General features: G+C 41.3%; 1 protein-coding gene across 1 annotated transcript in view; it reads right to left on the bottom strand.

Annotated features, from left to right (window-relative positions):
- LOC131201395 (microsomal triglyceride transfer protein-like) overlaps nucleotides 1–19,294 on the bottom strand; it is a 32,489-nt gene extending 13,195 nt beyond the window's left edge. Inside the window, exons 1-11 of the mRNA XM_058189242.1 lie at nucleotides 18,986–19,294; nucleotides 16,953–17,140; nucleotides 14,692–14,820; nucleotides 12,941–13,048; nucleotides 10,748–10,864; nucleotides 9,366–9,505; nucleotides 8,440–8,590; nucleotides 6,636–6,793; nucleotides 5,878–6,046; nucleotides 483–590; nucleotides 181–393 (exon numbers count right to left, since the gene is read on the bottom strand). Of these exons, the coding sequence (XP_058045225.1) occupies nucleotides 181–393; nucleotides 483–590; nucleotides 5,878–6,046; nucleotides 6,636–6,793; nucleotides 8,440–8,590; nucleotides 9,366–9,505; nucleotides 10,748–10,864; nucleotides 12,941–13,048; nucleotides 14,692–14,820; nucleotides 16,953–17,140; nucleotides 18,986–19,052 (1,548 nt within the window). The 5' untranslated portion in view covers nucleotides 19,053–19,294. The remainder of the gene's footprint in view (nucleotides 1–180; nucleotides 394–482; nucleotides 591–5,877; nucleotides 6,047–6,635; nucleotides 6,794–8,439; nucleotides 8,591–9,365; nucleotides 9,506–10,747; nucleotides 10,865–12,940; nucleotides 13,049–14,691; nucleotides 14,821–16,952; nucleotides 17,141–18,985) is intronic.
- Nucleotides 19,295–20,109: the final 815 nt, after the last annotated feature.

The raw sequence follows: 20,109 nt of genomic DNA, 5'->3' as shown, positions 1-20,109 counted from the left end.
AAGATGGAAAGTACTGTGGAAACGATGGCATTAATTTCTGATGCAAATCAAGAAATAATCAAATTGCTGTACATAACTTCTGCACTTCCTGGCAGAGCATAGCAGCAGTGTTTCATTAAAGCCCTGGTTTTAAAGATTAATTCTTAGCAAGGTTTCTTTTAGCAACAGGACATCCCATACCATGCTTGTGATGTGCTCGGTACCGAATCTCTTTAGAGCTGTCACCGCTGCAGCTGAGATGGTGGATGAGCCTTCCTCTGCATAATACAGGAAGGTGGGGATGAATTCTGGGAGCAGAGTACTTTTCAGAGACGACAGGTGAATCATCTTCTCCCAGTCAGTCTTGGAGCCATGAAGTTTTTTCAGGATAGCTTCCTTGGCAAGGCTGACTTCCTAGTTTATTTAACCAAAAGGAGCGACATCAGTCAAAACTCAGATTGGCAATCCAAAGTGGAAAGGAGAAGAATACTGTACCAACTCACCTTTAGGTCACATTGATTCATCTGACACAATTTGCCCACGAGGCTGCCAATGATCATGTTTCCTGTTTCCCAAGTGGCTTTATTTAGGCTTTTGTTGTTTAGTCTGTCCTATAAGAAAGAGAGAGGAGAGACGTGGCAGCGGATGTCTAATACATTCAAGGGTGTATTAAAGAGGATTGTCATCTTGAATGGAGTTGAACAATTCTGAAGAATTTAAGGGTGGTGTTTTGTTTTGTTTATTGAACTCAGCATTTGATTGAGATGATGATGCTTGCTGTATCAAGATCCTCCAATCCGGATGCCCTCCAGTAGTGTGAACTTCAATTTCCAGAAGGAGAGATGCCCAAGTTGGCAAGATCTTGCTAACCTTGGCTTGATTTCCAACTGCTAAGCACAGTTGAACCTGATTAGTACTTGGATGGGAGACCCCCCAGAACATTCAAAGCAGAGGTGGGTTTCACATACCATTAACACCAGTTCGCCCAGCACTGGAAATGTGTGTGCATGCCATTTGTGCATGCATGCGGTATCACATAACATAACATAACATAACATAACATAACATAACATAACATAACATAACATAACATAACATAACATAACATAACATAACATAACATAACATAACATAACATAGTTGGAAGGGACCTTGGAGGTCTTCTAGTCCAACCCCCTGCCCAGGCAAGAAACTCTACACCATTTCAGTCAGATGGTTATCCAACATTTTCTTTTTTCCTTTTTTCCTTTTCCCTTTATTATAGGAAGGAAGGAAGGAAGGAAGGAAGGAAGGAAGGAAGGAAGGAAGGAAGGAAGGAAGGAAGGAAGGAAGGAAGGAAGGAAGGAAGGAAGGAAGGAAATATAAGAGAGCCAGAATGGTGTAGTGGTTAAGGCGTCAGGCTGGGTGACCATCAGTTCTAGTCCTGCCTTAGACATGAAGCCAACTAGGTGACCTTGGGCCAGTCACTCTCTCCCAGCAGTAAGAAGCAGGCAATGGCAAACACTTCTTGACATGAAATCTTCCAAGAAATTTCAGGGACTTGTCCAAGCAATTGCCAGGAATCAACACCAACTTGAGCGATCGTTATCATCAAGTACATAAAAAACCACCCCAACACTTAATATTTTCTCTATCCAGAAATGTAAACGTTCTTTGGAAAAAGAAACGCACAACAGCAATATCAAACAAATATCACTCTGCCCACTGATTTTAAAGATTTGACTTCTAATTTCAGCTTCTCCATAATTTTTTTTACACTTATAACATAACATAACATAACAACAGAGTTGGAAGAGAGCTTGGAGGCCTTCTAGTCCAACCCCCTGCCCAGGCAGGAAACCCTACACCATCTCAGTCAGATGGTTATCCAACATTTTCTTAAAAATTTCCAGTGTTGGAGCATTCACAACTTCTGCAGGCAAGTTGTTCCACTTATTGATTGTTCTAACTGTCAGGAAATTTCTCCTTAGTTCCAAGTTGCTTCTTTCCTTGATTAATTTCCACCCATTGCTTCTTATTCTACCCTCAGGTGCTTTGGAGAACAGCCCGACTCCCTCTTCTTTGTGGCAACCCCTGAGATATTGGAACACTGCTATCATGTCTCCCCTAGTCCTTCTTTTCATTAAACTAGGCATACCCAGTTCCTGCAACCATTCTTCATATGTTTTAGCTTCCAATCCCCTAATCATCTTTGTTGCTCTTCTCTGCACTCTTTCTAGAGTCTCAACATCTTTTTTTACATCGTGGCGACCAAAAATGAATGCAATATTCCAAGTGTGGCCTTACCAAGGCATTATAAAGTGGTCTCAACACTTCATGTGAGCCAATTCACATGGCAATTGGCTCATGCATGCTGTTTCCACATGTGTGCGATGTCAAAACCACAGCGATGTAGGACGGGATTGCACCTGGGTGAGTGGGCAGGGGCGGGAGTGGGGGGGCGGACCCACAGGTCGCTACTACCGGTTCGCCCAAACTGGGCTGAACCGGCTGAATATTGCTTCTGATTCAAAGGCTGTCGGGACTATTGAGAAGTCAAAGAAACATCCCAGAATAGAGCAGGCACATCTGACTTGTTGCTAAGAAAACTTTTCTTTCAATGCAGACAGCTCAAATATTCATCCAAAGGTCACCAAGTACAGAATACAAAGCATAGGTGAATATATGAGACAACCATAGAAAAATCATTGTGGTATTCTACTTTTGTCAAATTCTATTTTTTATCAAATTCACCATTCTTTTATGGTGCTGCTTAATAGCATTGTTGCTGTGTAACATGGGCATCTCACAGCCATATCAAAATAGAATAGAATAGAATAGAATAGAATTTTATTGGCCAAGTGTGATTGGACACACAAGGAATTTGTCTTGGTGCATATGCTCTCAGTGTACATAAAAGAAAAGATACGTTCATCAAGGTACAACATTTACAACACAATTGATGATCAATATAGCAATATAAATCATAAGGATTGCCAGCAACAAGTTATAGTCATACAGTCATAAGTGGAAAGAGATTGGTGATGGGAACTATGAAACGATTAATAGTAGTGCAGATTCAGTAAATAGTCTGACAGTGTTGAGGGAATTATTTGTTTAGCAGAGTGATGGCCTTCGGGAAAAAACTGTTCTTGTGTCTAGTTGTTCTGGTGTGCAGTGCTCTATAGCGTCGTTTTGAGGGTAGGAGTTGAAACAGTTTATGTCCAGGATGCGAGGGATCTGCAAATATTTTCACGGCCCTCTTCTTGATTCGTGCAGTATACAGGTCCTCAATGGAAGGCAGGTTGGTAGCAATTATGTTTTCTGCAGTTCTAATTATCCTCTGAAGTCTGTGTTTTTCTTGTTGGGTTGCAGAACCGAACCAGACAGTTATAGAGGTGCAAATGACAGACTCAATAATTCCTCTGTAGAATTGGATCAGCAGCTCCTTGGGCAGTTTGAGCTTACTGAGTTGGCGCAGAAAGAACATTCTTTGTTGTCCTTTTTAATGATGTTTTGATGTTAGCTGTCCATTTGAGATCTTGCGATATGATAGAACCCAGAAATTTGAAGGTTTCTACTGTTGATACTGTGTTGTCAAGTATTGTGAGAGGTGGAAGTATGGAAGGGTTTTTCCTAAAGTCTACCACCATTTCTACGGTTTTGAGTGTGTTCAGTTCCAAATTGTTTTGGTTGCACCACAAGGCTAGTCGTTCGACCTCTCGTCTATATGCGGATTCGTCATTGTCTCGAATGAGACCAATCACTGTTGTGTCATCTGCGAACTTCAGTAGCTTAACAGATGGATCATTGGAGATGCAGTCATTGGTATACAGAGAGAAGAGAAGTGGGAGAGCACACAGCCTTGGGGGCCCTGTGCTAATTGTACAGGTATTTGATGTGATCTTGCTTAGCTTCACCTGCTGCTTCCTGTTTGTTAGGAAGCTTGTGATCCACTTACAAGTCTGTTCCGGTACCTGTAGCTGGTTTAGCTTAGTTAGAAGAATGTCTGGAATGATGGTATTGAATGCTGAACTAAAGTCTACAAAAGGACCCTTGCATAGGTCTTTGGAGACTCAAGATGTTGTAGGATGTAGTGCAGAGCCATATTAACAGCATCATCTGTTGATCTATTTGCTCGGTATGCAAATTGCAAGGGGTCTAAGAGCGGATTCGTGATGGTTTTCAGGTAGGAAAGCACTAGCCTTTCAAAGGTTTTCATGACTACAGATGTTAGAGCAACTGGTCTGTAGTCATTCAGTTCCTTGATGGTGGGCTTCTTCGGCACTGGGATGATGGTAGAGCGTTTGAAGCAAGAAGGAACATAGCACATCTCTAGTGATTTATTGAAAATATGGGTGAAGATGGGGGCCAATTGGTCAGCACAGACTTTTAAGCAAGAAGGAGTTATCTTGTCTGGACCTGGAGCTTTTCCTGGCTTTTGCCTGTGAAATAGGTCCTGCACTTCCTTTTCTGTGATCACTAGGGGTTGTGAACCCAATGAAATGGGGTCAGTTGTAGGAGGCTTGGCTGTTGTTGGTGTGTCTGAGATGGGGGTTGTGGAGATAGGTGGCTGTAGTTTCCTTTCAAACCTGCAGTAAAACTCATTCAGGTCATCTGCCAGTTGTTGATTACCTTCAGCCTGGGAAGGAGGTTTGCCATAGCCGGTGATATTTTTAAGAGTTTTCCACATGTTTGCTGGTTCATTTGCTGAAAATTGATTCTTTAGCTTTTCAGAGTAGCTTCTTTTTGCTGCTCTTATCTCCCTTGTTAGTGCATTTCTGGCCTGATTGTACAGCATTTTATCACCTTTTATCAAATCTTTACCTAGATCCATCCATCCATGCATCCATCCGTTTTCATGCACTCACTTAAAAGTAAAAGGAGATAAACATAATATAAAATAAATATAAAATATAAAAATAAAATATAAATATAAAATATAAAAATAAATATAAAATATAAACATAAATATAAAATATAAAAATAAGATAAATATAATATAAACATAATATAAAGCGTAATATAAAAGATAAAAAGAATCAGAACAAGCTACGTGGACATGACCTTGTAGATTACCCTCACTCTGTTAAGGACCTTAGAGTACTCATATCAAATGATCTAAGTGCTAAAGCCAACTGTAACAACATTGCCAAAAAGGCATTAAGAGTTGGAAACCTAATCTTGCGTAGCTTCTTCTCTGGTAATAATACACTACTATCCAGAGCATACAAAACATTTGCTAGACCAATTCTCCAATACAGCTCATCTGTCTGCAACCCACACTGTATATCGGACATTAATACAATTGAGAGAGTCTAGAGATATTTCACAAGAAGAGTCCTCCACTCCTCTGCTCACAACAAAATACCTTATGCCACCAGAGTTGAAATTCTGGGTTTAGAAAATTTAGAACTACATTGCCTTTGGTATGACCTGAGCATAGCTCATAAAATCATCTGCTACAATGTCCTACCTATCAATGACTACTTCAGCTTCAACCACAACAATACACGAGTACACAATAGATACTAACTTAATGTGAACGGCTCCAAATTCAATTGCAGAAAATACAACTTCAGCAACAGAGTGGTCAACACCTGAAATGCACTACCTGACTCCGTGGTTTCTTCCCCAAACCCCCAAAACTTTAAGCTTAAACTGTCTACTGTTGACCTCGCCCCATTCCTAAGAGGTCTGTAAGGGGCATGCATAAGAGCACCAGCGTGCCTACCGTCCCTGTCTTAATGTTCCCTTTATTTGTATTCATTTTATGTATTCAATTCATGCTTATACTTATATATGTTATCTAATATGTACTCGACAAAATAAATAAGTAAGTAAGTAAATAAATAAATATTGAAACATCAAGATATGGAAAGAGCAGTACAGCGAATAGCTGAAATGACTTGGACTTACAAGCACCAGACTGAAAAGTTCTTTAGAAGGGCGAGGAGACAAAGCTGCAGCATAGAGGAAGTTTTCCAACAAGGGCATTTGCTTCCTGCCCTGCAAATCCATAAATTCAGTCACTGCTACTAAGGAAGGTGTGGAATGGGCAGCTATTGCAGTTTCAATGTAGAAGGGTCTAAAAATGGGATAAGGCAAAATTGTTAGACGTTGAGATAGCCGCAGATAGAATGATTAAGTTCAGGGTGTCTGCAGAATTAGTTAAGTTCTGAATTATTATGTTTAGGGGTTCAGTATCTGCAGGGTGATAAAAAAATTATGATGGCAACCAAAGGTATACTGTCAAACTCTCATTGCACACACAAGAAAAGTGGGTGCGACTTTGATTACATGCTTGGGGCCTTCACTTTTCTCATACCTCCTGGCAAGTACCATGGATAAGTACGATGCCACACATTCAATTCCTAAACGAATTAATTAGCCCTCGTTTTAAAATTCTGAAAAAAGGAAAAGCAGTACTTTGGATGTCCTCAGGAAAGCGAAAATAATAATACGGGCATTGACAAAATCATCACTAGTCAATTGCAAAAAAAAAAAAAAAAAGAGGTTACTTGGAACAGCTTACATCCGGCAAAGATAGCTGTAATGGAATTGTCCATCAAACAAGAACATCTGATTATCCCATGTCCTTGGGCCGGATAAAAATGCCAAATCCAGTCTCAACATCTGTCAAACGATAACAGGAATCATAATTTTCCTTTACTTACAACATGCTCTCTGGAGCTTTCTTCAGTAGTAAAAGGATATCTTTCTTCTTGGCATTACGCAGCATCTGCACCACTCTGGAAAAATGCCAAGTAGTTGATGCTTTAGAGAGGTCAAGTTTTATCTTCTTTTTGGCAAACGTTTTCAAGTAGGATCTGAGCTAAAAGAAAAAGAACAATTTGCAGTTCCCTCTAGCTAATCAAACATTCTTGCCACTATAAAGCTTAAGATATGTACACCCTTATCAACAATTCAAACTTAGTACAGAAAGCAGCCCTCAACTTATGACCACAATGGAGCCCAGAATTTATATTGCTAAAAAAGAAATTTGTTAAATGTCCCATTTTATGACTTTTCTTGACACATTTGCTAAGTGAATCACTGCAGATTAGGGGGGAAATGCTCCTGGTTCGGACCGGATCGCCCAATCCAGTACGTGATGGCGGTGGGTGGTTCGGCGAACCGGAAGCAAAAATCCTTGCCCCCTTCCCATGCCCAGCTGAGCCGCGTGGTCATCAGAGGTTTTTTTTTTTACTTTTGAAAACATTTTTTCTTCAGCTGAAAAAATGCCTTTAAAAGTTAAAAAAAAAAGCCTCTGATGATTGCGTGGCTCAGCTGGGATTGTCAGAGGCTTTTAAAAGAAAACAAAAGCCTCTGGTGATCAGGCAACTCAGCTGGGATCATCAGAGCCTTTTAAAAGCATTTTTTACAACCTCTTCAGCCTAAGAGGTTGTAGAAAAAATGCTTTTAAAAGTAAAAAAAAAAGTTGGCCATGCTCACCCAATCACATTACCCCACCACCACCAAGCCACGGCCACAGAACCGGTAGTAACAAATTTTCATTTCACCACTGCTGCAGATGTTAAATTAGTAGAAGGACAAGAAATAATGGTTGGAAACTGAACAAAGAGAGATTTAGCCTGGAAATAAGAAGAAATGTTCTGATAGGGAGAACAGTCAACCCATGGAACAGAAGTTGCCTTCAGAAGTTGTGGGAGCTTCATCACTGGATGAAGAGACTGGACTGCCATCTGTCAGAAATGATGTAGGGTCTCCTGCTTGGCTCGGGGGGTATTGGACTAGAACAGGGGTCACCAACCTTTTGGACCTCAGGGACCATTAAATTCATAATTTTAAATCCTGAGGACCACTAATATGAATTTTTTAAAAAGATAAATAGTATTTAGTGCAATATAAAAAATGCAAATAATTTTTCTGTGGACCACCAAAATTTTCTCACCGACCACCAGTGGTCCACAAACCACTGGTTGGTGACCACTGGACTAGAAGATCTACAAGATCCCTTCCAACTCTGTTAATCTGTCTATCTGTTAGTCCTGTAAGAAGATCTGCATATCTTGATGAAGAACAAAGAAGGGATTCTTCTAAATCCAGTAGTGGGATTCAGCCAGTTCGCACCACTTCGGGAGAACCGGTTGTTAACTTTCTGAGCAGTTTGGCAAACTGGTTGTTGGAAGAAATCATTAGGGCAGAGAACCGGTTGTTAAATTACTTGAATCCCACCACTGTCTAGATCATTTTCATTTCGAAATCTGGGAAGGTTTCTTCTAAATGGCCGAGGAACTCTGGGAGTTGAAGTCCACAAGTCTTAAAGGGACCAAGGTTGGAGACCTCTGTTCTAAATCATTTTCGTTGAAGCTTGGCGTTGATTCATTCGTAAATGCCTTAGTGTAGGCATTCAGTTTTCAACTCCCATTACAGAACGCTTGGAAATTATGAAAGGCACATTCAGACAATGTCAGAAGAGCCATCTTAAACTTAGGCTAAAATGTATGTCTCACTCACCGTTGGGCACTCACTGCAGATCCTTTTGAATGGCTGGCCTGTTAAGTTAATGGGCTGAGGTTTTCCCAGGAGAGAGTTCAGAGTTTTCTGAAGATTCTTTCCGGATAATTCTTTGGATCCGGGCATTTGAGTCAGAAATTCAAGATGTTGCCTAGGGAGGGAAGGAAGAGACTGGTAATTGGACCTTTGCAGGGGTGAAATGCTCCCGGTTGGACCGGATTGCCTCATCCGGTAACGATGGTGGTGGGTGGTTCGGAGAACCAATAGCAAAAATCCCTGCCCCCCCCCCTTCCCAACTGAGCTGCATGATCATCAGAAGTTTTTTTTTTTAACTTTTAAAAGCTTTTTTTCTTCGGGCGAAAAAATTCTTTTAAAAGTAAAAAAAAAGTCTCTGATGATCGCGCGGCTCAGCTGGGATCATCAGAGGCTTTTAAAACCTCTTTGGCCGAAAAGGTTGTAGAAAAAATGCTTTTAAAAGGCTCCTCTGGCGATCCCAGCTGAGTTGCCTGATCACCAGAGGCTTTTAAAAGCATTTTTTCTACAACCTCTTGAAATGAAATGCTTTTAAAAGTAAAAAAAAAAAATTTGGCCATGCCCACCCAGTCACATTACCCCCACCACCACCAAGCCACACTCAGAGAACCGGTAGTAACAAATTTTAAATTTCACCCCTGGACCTTTGGTTTTAAATGACAGGTTCTGGAGAACCGGTAGCAGAAATTTTGAGCAGTTCAGAGAACTGGCAAATACCATCTCTGGCTAGTCCCAGAGTGGGAAGGGAATGTGTATTTTGCAGTATCCTTCCCCATGGAGTGGGGAGAGAACAGGGATTTTGCAGTATCCTTCCCCTGCCATGCCCACAAGCCATGCCCACTAAGCCACGCCCACAGAACCGGTAGTAAAAAAATTTGGATTTTACCACTGACCTGGAGGTGATATTGACTCCAACAGAAGACTTCATGCCTTGATAAATTATATGATTTTCCTCAGACGAGGCTGACTTTATGAGATTTCCTTCCATCACATAATGGCTTTTACTTGTGGGATGCCACAGGAGTCCAAAAATCTGTGAAAAGAACAGAAATATGATCAGTTTTGCATTTTCCAGCAGAAGAGAATATACGTAGTTCAGAACTGAACTGGTGCTCTCTTGGTGCTCTCTGAGTTTGGTTGTTTGCTTGCAGATGTTTCGTTACCTGATTGGGTAACAATATCATCAGCGCTCCAACGTTGTTATCAGGTTAAGTAATGAAATATCAGCAAGCAAACAACCAAACTCAGAGACCACCAAACACTCCATGGCTAAGCGCTCCATGGCTTAGGACCGGGGTATTTACGGGACCGCCTGCTGCCACCGGTAGCCTCTCATCGGCCTGTGCGCTCCCACAGGGAGGGTCTCCTCAGGGTGCCGTCAGCCAAACAACGTTGGCTGGCGACCCCCAGGGGGAGAGCTTTCTCTGTGGGGGCTCCTACCCTCTGGAACGAGCTTCCTCCAGGGTTACGATCACTTCCCGACCTCCGGACCTTCCAACGCGAGTTCAAGACCCTATTGTTTCATCGCGCAGGGCTGGCCTAATGTGTTGCGTTTTAACTGGGGTTTTATTATTTGATTTTAATGACTTAATTTTAATTGTTAGCCAAAATTTAATCAGATTTTTATAGTGTTTTTAATTTATCTATATATATTGTATGAATTCTGTTTTATGTTGGCTGTGAACCGCCCTGAGTCCTTCGGGAGAAGGGCGGTATAGAAATTTAATAAATGAAATGAAATGAAACACTCTCCCATACTGCATTCTGGCAGGAAGAAGTGCAAACTCTCGATCCTCAGGTTAATTGATTACAGTCAAGCATTACTTTGCAAAAATAAAAAAATATAGTTTTAGTGAATCTGGGATTGAGCCATAGAGTGATAATCAGTGGTGGGATTCAAAAATTTCAGTTCATACTTAGTTGGATAAACTTTAGCATGTCATGAGTGGAAGAGTTCTAATAGACAGACTGTAACAGGGGTGAAATTAGGCAGGTTCTGACAGATTCTGGAGAACCGGTAGCGGAAATTTTGAGCAGTTCGGAGAACCGGCAAATACCACCTCTGGCTGGCCGTAGAGTGGGATGGGAATGGAGATTTTGCAATATCCTTCCCCAGGAGTGGGGTGGGAATGGAGATTTTGCAGAATCCTTCCCCTGCCATGCTCACCAAGCCATGCCCACACACTGGTAATAAAAAAAAATGAATTTCACCACTGGACTGTAGTATATCTGAAATCTGTATAATACACAACGTGATAAACAGAAATTGACTTGCTTTGTTAGCTGTGCTGAATCCAAATTTCGGTCTTATGCAGCTCTTTAGGTCTTTTGTTTTCAAAACAGTATCCTTAGAGACAGCATAGGTAACTTGACAGCTCCCGGAAATGTCCTCCTAAACAATAAAAATGGGTATACTGTGATTAAAATCGCAGATGTAACATTAGCCCTTTATATAATTCAAACGTCTGTTTTGCTTTTTTTTAAAAAAAAAACATTTTACTTGTGAAATTCTGGCTATTTTGCATGCACTGTTTTGGATTGTTTGTTATAAAACAGATTCTTCTGGGTTGAATTTATATTAAATCCACTTTATTCCAATGCGTTCCAGACTTAGAGATTCCCACACAAAATGCAGAGATTCCCACACAAAATGAAACTGATTCTCTAGGATCTGGAAATAGTTGTCCTTGCTTTTTTTTTTTTGTTTAAAAAAGTTTTATTTTAACATTCTTATCCAATAACATATCCAATAACATATTTAATGTACCATCATATACAATTAATCGGATCTGCCCGGTCACCACCCCCTTCCTTTTACTCTCCTTCTCTACCTTCTTCTACTTTCCACAACCATCCTCCCCCTCTCTTATCTACATCCTCTCCTCCTTCCTCCCTACTCCTTTCTTCTCCCTCTTCTATCCCTCTTACTTCCTTTCCTCTTCCTCCTCTTCTCTTTCCTACCTCCTTCTCTCTTCTACTTCCTTCTTTCCCATCATTCTGAAGTGGTAGCCAGGCAGCTCCGATCTTACATTAATTATACATCTTCAATCATCTTTGTACATTAACTATCAATCCATTTTCTACCCTCATCCCCTCCCCTCCTTCCCTTCCTCCCCACCCCGGGACTTCCGAGAACCGAATACAGGGTATAAAACTAACAACAAAAATTAAAATATAGCACAAATCATAATCCATAATCACTCCTTAAAACCTCCACTCCCCTTCCAGAGACAAAGAAGATACTTTTCTTCCAATCCATTATATATCAGACCATTCCACTCCTAGAGTTCTCAGAAATTTCCGATTGCTTTTAAAAACAAAAGGATATCTGAGAAGGGTAAACCAATTATGACCTGTTTCTGTATGGAAGGGTGGGATTTTTCCTGTGATCTCACACTGTAATTTTAGGGACTTTTTTTATCATTGGGATTAGCAACAGATGCCTGTGATAAGTGCCGTTTATTCAGTGTTTAAATTTTTACTGTTTCTGGAAGCATAATCTACAATGGGGATATCGATTTACTATTGATGAGTTTGCCTTTACCCTAGCTGTGCTTTATATGTTGTTTTGTTGTCATTGCTTGTTTCTGCTTTGTGCTTTTTAAAAATATTGTTAGCTGTGCAGAGTACTGAATTTAAAAAAAGTAGCCCATATAAATGGAAATCAATGAATTGAATGATCATTATGGATCAGTATTGTTCAAATCATCATGAATCTTGCCTAAACTAGGGGTGAAATTCAGCAGGTTCTGGAGAACCGGTAGCGGAAATTTTGAGTAGTTCGGAGAACTTGCTCTGACTGGGTAGGGTGCAATATCCTTCTCCTGGAGTGGGATGGGAATGGAGACTTTGCAGTATCCTTCCCCTGCCATGCCCACCAAGCCACGCCCACAGAACAGGTTGTAAAAAAAATTTGAATTTCACCACTGGCCTAAACCATAAGGCCTGACTTATTTCAATGTATGAAAACACTTTTTAGCAAAGGTGAAGGATAGTTAGATTCAGTATTCATGTAAAATGATGGGATGGTTAATACAGGTGGTCCTCAATTTATGACCAGACATATGATTTAAAAAGTTATGACAGACCTCAATCCAGTTCCAAAGTTCTGACAGCCGCTTTCCATGGTCATGTGACTTAGAAACCAGCCTACACTTTCCATTGTTTGTAGCATCTTATGGTCACATGATCGCAATTTACAACATTTTTGCTGGAGCATTTACTTCCCCAGAGCGAACAATGGCTTCACTTAATGACCATGGAGTCATTTAACGATCATTTGCTTAATGACTGCTGTAACAACGGTCATAAAATCGGGCCTGATATGTGGGTGACCTGCTTTATGACCATTATGACTTACGATGATTGTAAATGGGCAAGCTCCATTACAGTTGTAAATTGAGGACTACCTGTGGAGAGATGTCAGAATTGCAGATGCTACGTAGTTCAGTGAAACCTTATATTGTACCTCAGTCATTGTTCCAGATTGGGTCTGAAATTGGAGAAGGCTGAGAAGACCTCGCTTCAATTCCAAAATTAATGGGTTCTCTTCTTCGGCTACGTAGAAAGCTTCGACCTGCAAGGTGAAAGTCAACTTTTAGAGGCATGCCCTGAGATGGGCGTCACATAATGTAACAACTGGTTCAGTCAGAACTGAAAATGTGAGCGTGTGCATGCGCGTGGCACCAAAACCATGATTATATAGGACGAGATAGCGCTGGGGCGGGTGGGCGGTCCCAACCACTGGTCGGAACTACCAGTTTGTTTGAACCAGTCCGAACCGGCAGCAGCCCATCTCTGGGCATGTCTAGGAAAGAATAACAAAGTGAACAAGAGATACATAGCAGGTTATACCGTATTTTTCTATGTATAAGAAGCACCGGTGTATAAAACACATCTTAGTTTTTGGGGAGGAAAATAAGAAAAAAGCTGATTGGCAGGTGGATCAGCCTCCCGGAATACCCCCAATCAGCTGTTCTCAGAGGTGAATGTTAGCAACAGGTTTCTTGGTTGTGAGCTCTGTGTCTTGCTTTTGTTTGGCTTTTTTTTTCTGCCTCTGAAACTTCTGAAACTCCATTTGAGAAAAAACTTTTTTTTCTGCCTCTGAAAGCCTCCGAAACAGAGCTTCAGAAAAAAAGCCTCTGAAGCTCTGTTTGGGGGCTTCTTTTCTGAAGCTCTGTTTGGAGGCTTTTTTTCTGAAGCTCTGTTTGGGGGCTTCTTTTCTGCAGCTTCGTTTCTGATGCTTTTTCAGCCTCTGAAACCTCCATTTGAGAAGCTGGGTGGGGCTACATTCGGAGTATAAGATGCACCCAGATTTTCACCCTCCTTTTTGGGAGAAAAAGGTGCGTCTTATATGCTGAAAAATACAGTAATGGCAGAAAGCACTAAGATCAAGTGAAGAGGCGGTCTCAATTCACTGTGGTATCTCCCTTTCTCCTCCTGCTCCCTCTCTGTGTTAGAGGACTTAGCTGAGGATTTCAGGACCTGTCATCACAATTCAGTTGGAGGGTAACTTCAGCTTCAATTGCAACAATACACGAGCACACAACAGATTTAAGCTTAATGTTAACTGCTCCAATCTTGATTGCAGAGAATATGACTTCAGTAACAGAGTTGTTAATGTTTGGAATAAACTACCTGACTCTGTGGTCTCTTCCCAAAATCCCAAAAGCTTCAACCAAAAACTGTCTACTATTGACCTCACTCCATTCCTAAGAGGTCTGTAAGGGGCATGCATAAGAGCACAAGCGTGCCTACCGTTCCTGTCCTATTGTTTCCTTTCACTATATCCAATTAATATAGTTATTACATACTCATACATATATATATATATATATGCTTATATATTGTATAATTATTTCATGCTTATGCTTATATATTCTGTGTGACAAAATAAAAAAAACTGTTTGGGGAAGGCGGGATGAGAATATAGAGCAATTGGTGCATTCGGTAGTAGCAGAATCAGGAGCTGCCCATTGATATCAATCTTACTCCCGTTAAAAAAAAGCAGTGCTCATCCATCCCCAAAAAAGGAGCGCCTTCTTACTAAGCACCATAACATTCTTGTGTACTGAAAGCTACGATCTCAATATGCAGTTGGGGATGGATGACCAGAAAAAAAATGTGCTTGAAGATGAAGCTGAAAGGAAAACGGCACGTAAACAAGTCCGAATGAAAAGGGGCCATCGGCTGCTGGTAGGCAGAGAAATATTTACATACCTTTCCCTTATTCCAATGGACGAAAAATGGTTGCTGGAGTTCAGTAGCGTTCTGTGAGCCTTTTACAGAATGGCCTTGGCTAGTCTGATCCTCCTTCTCCAAATCTTGATTGATGCGTAAGTCGTGGAACTAAATCCCCAAAATGGGCGGAATAAAATCGGGACGCTTCAAATCAACCATAGCATTATGAGGTGGAAACTGTGTCATAAAGCACTATACACGAATGCAGTTTCAAGCAAGGAGTTAGATCAGATTTTAAAAGAAGGAAAAATGCAGATGTTCAAACTATAGTTGTATTTCAGGGCTGTCAAACTTCCGGGCTGGATGCGTCACACACTGGCCACACCCATACCCAGTTTAGTGAAGGGGAAAAAGTCCCGATATGTCACATGACACCACTGTGATGCTGCGAGTTTGACACCCCTGTTGTATTTAGTCTTAGATATAGTATAGAATTAGGCCACAAATAGGGGATATAGTGGTGCAGAGGCTTAATGATGCTGGAACTGCCAGCCAGAAATGGCCTACACTCCGCGAGTTCGAACCCGGCTCTGTGAGATGGTGTGAGCTCCTGTCATTCAATCTCTAGCTCCTACCCACCCAGCAGTTCAAAATCATGTAATATTGCAAGTAGTTCAATGGGTATCATTTTATTGGGAAAAACCTAGTTGCATTTGTGTGTGTGGAGCGCTGAAGCTAGCGCCGCACCTGGCTGGACGTGAGGCGAGATGAGGTGAAAATGGCGGAGGAGTCCAAAAGAACCAGCAACATGAACGCTGCTAGTTAGCTGGTATAAAGCCAGTTTGTCCCCCACAAGCACTGAACAGAATTGAACTAGCATTCAAGGCTGTTAGGACTGCATTGTGTGTCTAGCATGTGTAGATTTCCCTGACGCTATATATAATATGCTAAATAAATAAATAATATTAGGCCACAAATGGTCCAGTCAGAAGCAGGAGAATGGAGAATTATCCAACAGTGCTCATTTTGCAACAATGACAGCCAGATAAATGAGAACAGGATTGTGTTCTCACTTCTTTCTCTTCTTTTTCATCAGTTCTAAAATCTGTGCCTTTGTGACAATGGGTCACCATTGTTTCATTGTGAAGAGTTTTATTACTACTTTTATTAAATGAGTAGACTTGCAATATACGAAATTAGTTTACATCAAGATGAGTTCTAGTCTGGTCTTAGATATGAAAACCAGCTGGGTGACTTTGGGCCAGTCACTCTCTCTTAGCCCAGCCCACTTCACTGGCTTGTTGTGGTTCCCCAATATAACAGGAGGAGGGAGAAATATGTATATCTGCTGTCTTGAGTTACTTAAAGGTAAAGGTAAAGGTTCCCCCCCGCACACATGTACTAGTCATTCCTGACTCTAGAGGGCGTGCACATCTCCATTTCAAAGCCAAAGAGCCAACGCTGTCCGAAGATGTCTCCGTGGTCATGTGGCCGGCATGAGTAAATGCCAAAGGCACACGGAATTCTGTTACCTTCCCATCAAAGGTGGTCCCTATTTTTCTACTTGCATTTTTTACATGCTTTAGAACTGCTAGGTTGGCAGAAGCTGGGACAAGTAATGGGAGCTCACCCCATTACACGGCACTAGGGATTCGAACCGCTGAACTGCCGACCTTTTGATCGACAAGCTCAGCATCTTAGCCACTGAGCCACCACATCCCCATGAGTTACTTACAAACTAATAAAAGGTGGGTTAAAATTTTAATAAGTAAAAGCCAAGTCTTTCTTTTTGGCAAATAGCTCTTTAGAAGCCTAGAGCTGATAGGAAGGAATGTATCTTCTGGGTATAGTTAAATAAAATCAAAGGGAATCTGTTGAAAAGAAAAAAATTGTCTTTTTTAAAAAAATGTTTAATATTTTTAAAAAAAAAATATCAAAAGGATTATTTATTTATCTACAGCCCAGCTATAGATAAAATCATCCATAGCTGGGCTGTCAAACTTCCAGCCCATGAGCTGGATACGTCATGCGCTGGCCACACCCACGCCCAGTTTAGCGAAGGGGAAAAAAGGTCCAATATGTCATGTGACATCACCATGACAACGTGAGTTTGATACCCGTGGTCTATAGCAGAGGTCTCCAACCTTGGTCACTTTAAGACTTGTGGACTTCAACTCCCAGAGTTCCTTAGCCAGCTTTGCTGAGGACCAAGTGACCAAGGTTGGAGACCCCTGGTCTATAGAATGGCCATGTTTTCCTCAGAAGCTGAAAAACCAAGACAGCCGAAGAGCGGTACTAACTTGAATTTGGAGCAGTTGTTCGCCTGCATTGTCGGTGTTGCTCCACAAGAGATTCACATCAACCACAGCTTCTGCCTGAAGCTTGCTTCCCTGCAAAGTTGGCCTGGATAGGAAACTTAGTTGGCTGTCTAGTGAGTATCGGTACTGATAGTGAATTCCTGAGCCGAAAGAAGGTGTTTCCAAGTTTCCTGTAAAAAATAACAAAGCCCCATGCTGATATAACTTGCAAGCTTTTAAATGAGGTATTGAGTCATTGATACTATCATTGATACACATGACAATTGGGTCATTGATATGTGAGAAAAGAATGGTTAGCCCGGATTCACTTATTTTTCTAAGCTGTGTTTTGTCTTAATCATAAGTTTATTGAGTAAGCTGGAAATGGCTTCACACAACAGGCTAAGCCTGAGCAAGCATTATGCCATTAAAACACAACATACACAGTTTAACATGATGTCCTCAGCAACATAACGTGCTGGAAGAATGGCTGAAGTCTCCTGTACCCTTAGCTTTGTGTTACTTCAAAAACTATGTATCAACATTTTACTGTGAAACCCACACTGAATACTATGCCTTTCCTAATTACCATCAACAGCTATTTAGCTTTAGGAGAAAGTAACACAGATGCAGAAAGAAACTCCTTTTGGAACTCCTCTGCTCTAATCCTAAAATAGCTGAGATCCAGCATAGTTGGAGGTCAACAGACCGGGAAATGGTGTTTTTGCGATCAATGTGTCAAAGGTTTTGTTTATTACTACAAGTTAACTCAGAAAATTTGTGTTTGTGACCATATATGCTCACAAGCCAATGTGGTATAGCGGTTATAGGTGCAGGATTAGAAATCAGGAGAGCATCTATCTATCTATCTATCATCTCTCTCTCTTTCTCTCTCTCTCTCATCTATCTATCTATCTATCTATCTGTCTGTCTGTCTGTCTGTCTGTCTGTCTGTCTGTCTGTCTGTCTGTCGTCTACTTACCTACCTACCTTCTATATCTATCTATCTATCTATCTATCTATCTATCTATCTATCTATCTATCTATCTATCTATCTATCTATCTATCTATCTATCATCTATCATCTACCATCTACCTACCTACTGTACCTACCTACCTACTATCTATCTATCTATCTATCTATCTATCTATCTATCTATCTATCTATCTATCTATCTATCTATTCTATTCTATTCTATTCTATTCTATTCTATTCTATTCTATTCTATATAGCAATAGCACTTACCGGTATATACTGCTTCACAGTGCTTTATAGCCCTCTCTAAGTGGTTTACAGAGTCAGCATATTGCCTCCAACAATTGGGTCCTCATTTTACCCACCTCGGAAGGATGGAAGGCTGAGTCAACCTATCTCTCTCTCTCTCTCTCTCTCTCTCTACCTACCTACCTACCTATCTATCTAGATAAATAGATAGATTTTTTACTTTCATCTTTATTTATAGTAAAAATACATAATTTTTTTTACTATAATAAGTCCCAATGAATTCAGAAGCAAGATCTGGTAAGAAGGTATGTAGAGGGTTGCACAGCATAACTTTGGCTGACATTTGTGATTATTAGAAATCCTTTACTTTGATTTGGCCACATCAGTTTTATTTTTCAACATTACTTGAGACCAAACAATAAGTTTAGGTCCCAGGACCCCCTTAATAAATGAAACATTTAGTTTCATTATGCAGTGATGCAATTAGGTACTTATTATTTCCTTCAATGCTCTCCGTTTCTAATTAGCATTTCAATTGGAGGTTTAGGTTTTTCAATTCTATGCAATGTCCACAGCAAATCAACCATTTTTGAAGAATCGAAAATAATAGTCACGGGAAGCAACACATGTTCAGAGTTTGCAGCAGCATTCAGAAGCAAAGCTTTTAATCCAGGGGTGTGAAATCAGAAATGTCATTTTTTTTTTAGATCTTTCATTACAGAGAATAGCTGGCATCAAGGGTTTGGGGTAATTTCCCATGATGTTCCAATTTCCTCTTGTTCCCCCAAAATAACAATACTCAGTCTCTTACCTTCTGCTGTAGCAGCTAAGAAAAAGAAAAGCCACCAAGAATACTGGGAAGCTGCCTGCAACTTCATGGTGTGTTTTGCGGGTGCAAAATTGAACGCACCAATAGGCAGAGAACCCAGCCGGGAAGAGGGCAGTCAAGGTTGTCCGTTCAACACAGACTCAGCCGAGCTGAGATTCCCATATTATGTGGGCACAGCCCCGTCTGGCTTCCTATCCCCAAGTCACACATCACTAGGAAGAGCAAATGATTAATCGCTCATAGCCACCCAAATAAAAAAAAAATAGAAAACCTGAAGCGTGGAAGGTCCAGAGAGACGGCGCTTCAAATCCAGATAGGTTTTGAAAGAGAGCGAGCGGAGCTCTCTTTAGAAACTGTCAATCAGCCTCTCTCCTGAATGGGCCCTTTTTATTCCCCACCCAACCACTGCAGACTCGCCCCCCCCCTCCTGCTTTCATCCACTTCTTTGTCTTGAGAGGGGGATTGATGTGGAAACTTTGCCAATTATAAAAGGAGGCCTCTTTTCCCCTGGTGTACGCTGAAAGACTCTCTGTGCCTCCCACTAGAATGAAAACAAGAAAAGGGATTTTTGGAACAAATGCTTTCGGGGAGAAGATGCCATCCCACCAGCCCAGCCCGATACATTTCATTATATCTCCTGCAAGCATTTTTTTTTCCAAGCCAGGGAAGAACAACATGTGATTTTCCAGGATATGTATCCTCCATACAAGAAGTCCTTGATTTATGACCACAATCAAGCAGTGTTGGGATTTCAAATAACTTAACAACCGGTTCTCTGCCCTAATGACCAGCTGGGTGGGTGTGGCCATGGTGGGCGTGGCCAGGGGGTGTAGGCAGCACTCAGCCTCCTGTACAGCCCTGGGAGCAGCATTTTGGGCCCAGTAGGTCTCTCTGCAGGCCTACTGGGAGCAAAAATGGGCTGCAGGGGGGCCCACACTGCACCCCCCATGCTCCGTTTTGGGCCTAGTAGGCCTCCCTGCAACCTCCTGGGAACAAAAACAGGTCGCGGGGAGGGCACGCCACACTACCCCATGCCCTGTTTTGGGCCTAGTAGGCCTCCCTGCAGTCTCCTGGGAGCAAAAATGGGGCATGTGGGGACTCCAGGA

This window comes from Ahaetulla prasina, chromosome 6, assembly GCF_028640845.1.
Source record: "Ahaetulla prasina isolate Xishuangbanna chromosome 6, ASM2864084v1, whole genome shotgun sequence".
In the NCBI taxonomy this organism is placed as follows: Eukaryota; Metazoa; Chordata; class Lepidosauria; order Squamata; family Colubridae; genus Ahaetulla; species Ahaetulla prasina.
The sequence above is the reverse complement of the archived record's forward strand: the minus strand, read 5'-3'. Positions and strand labels throughout refer to the sequence as shown.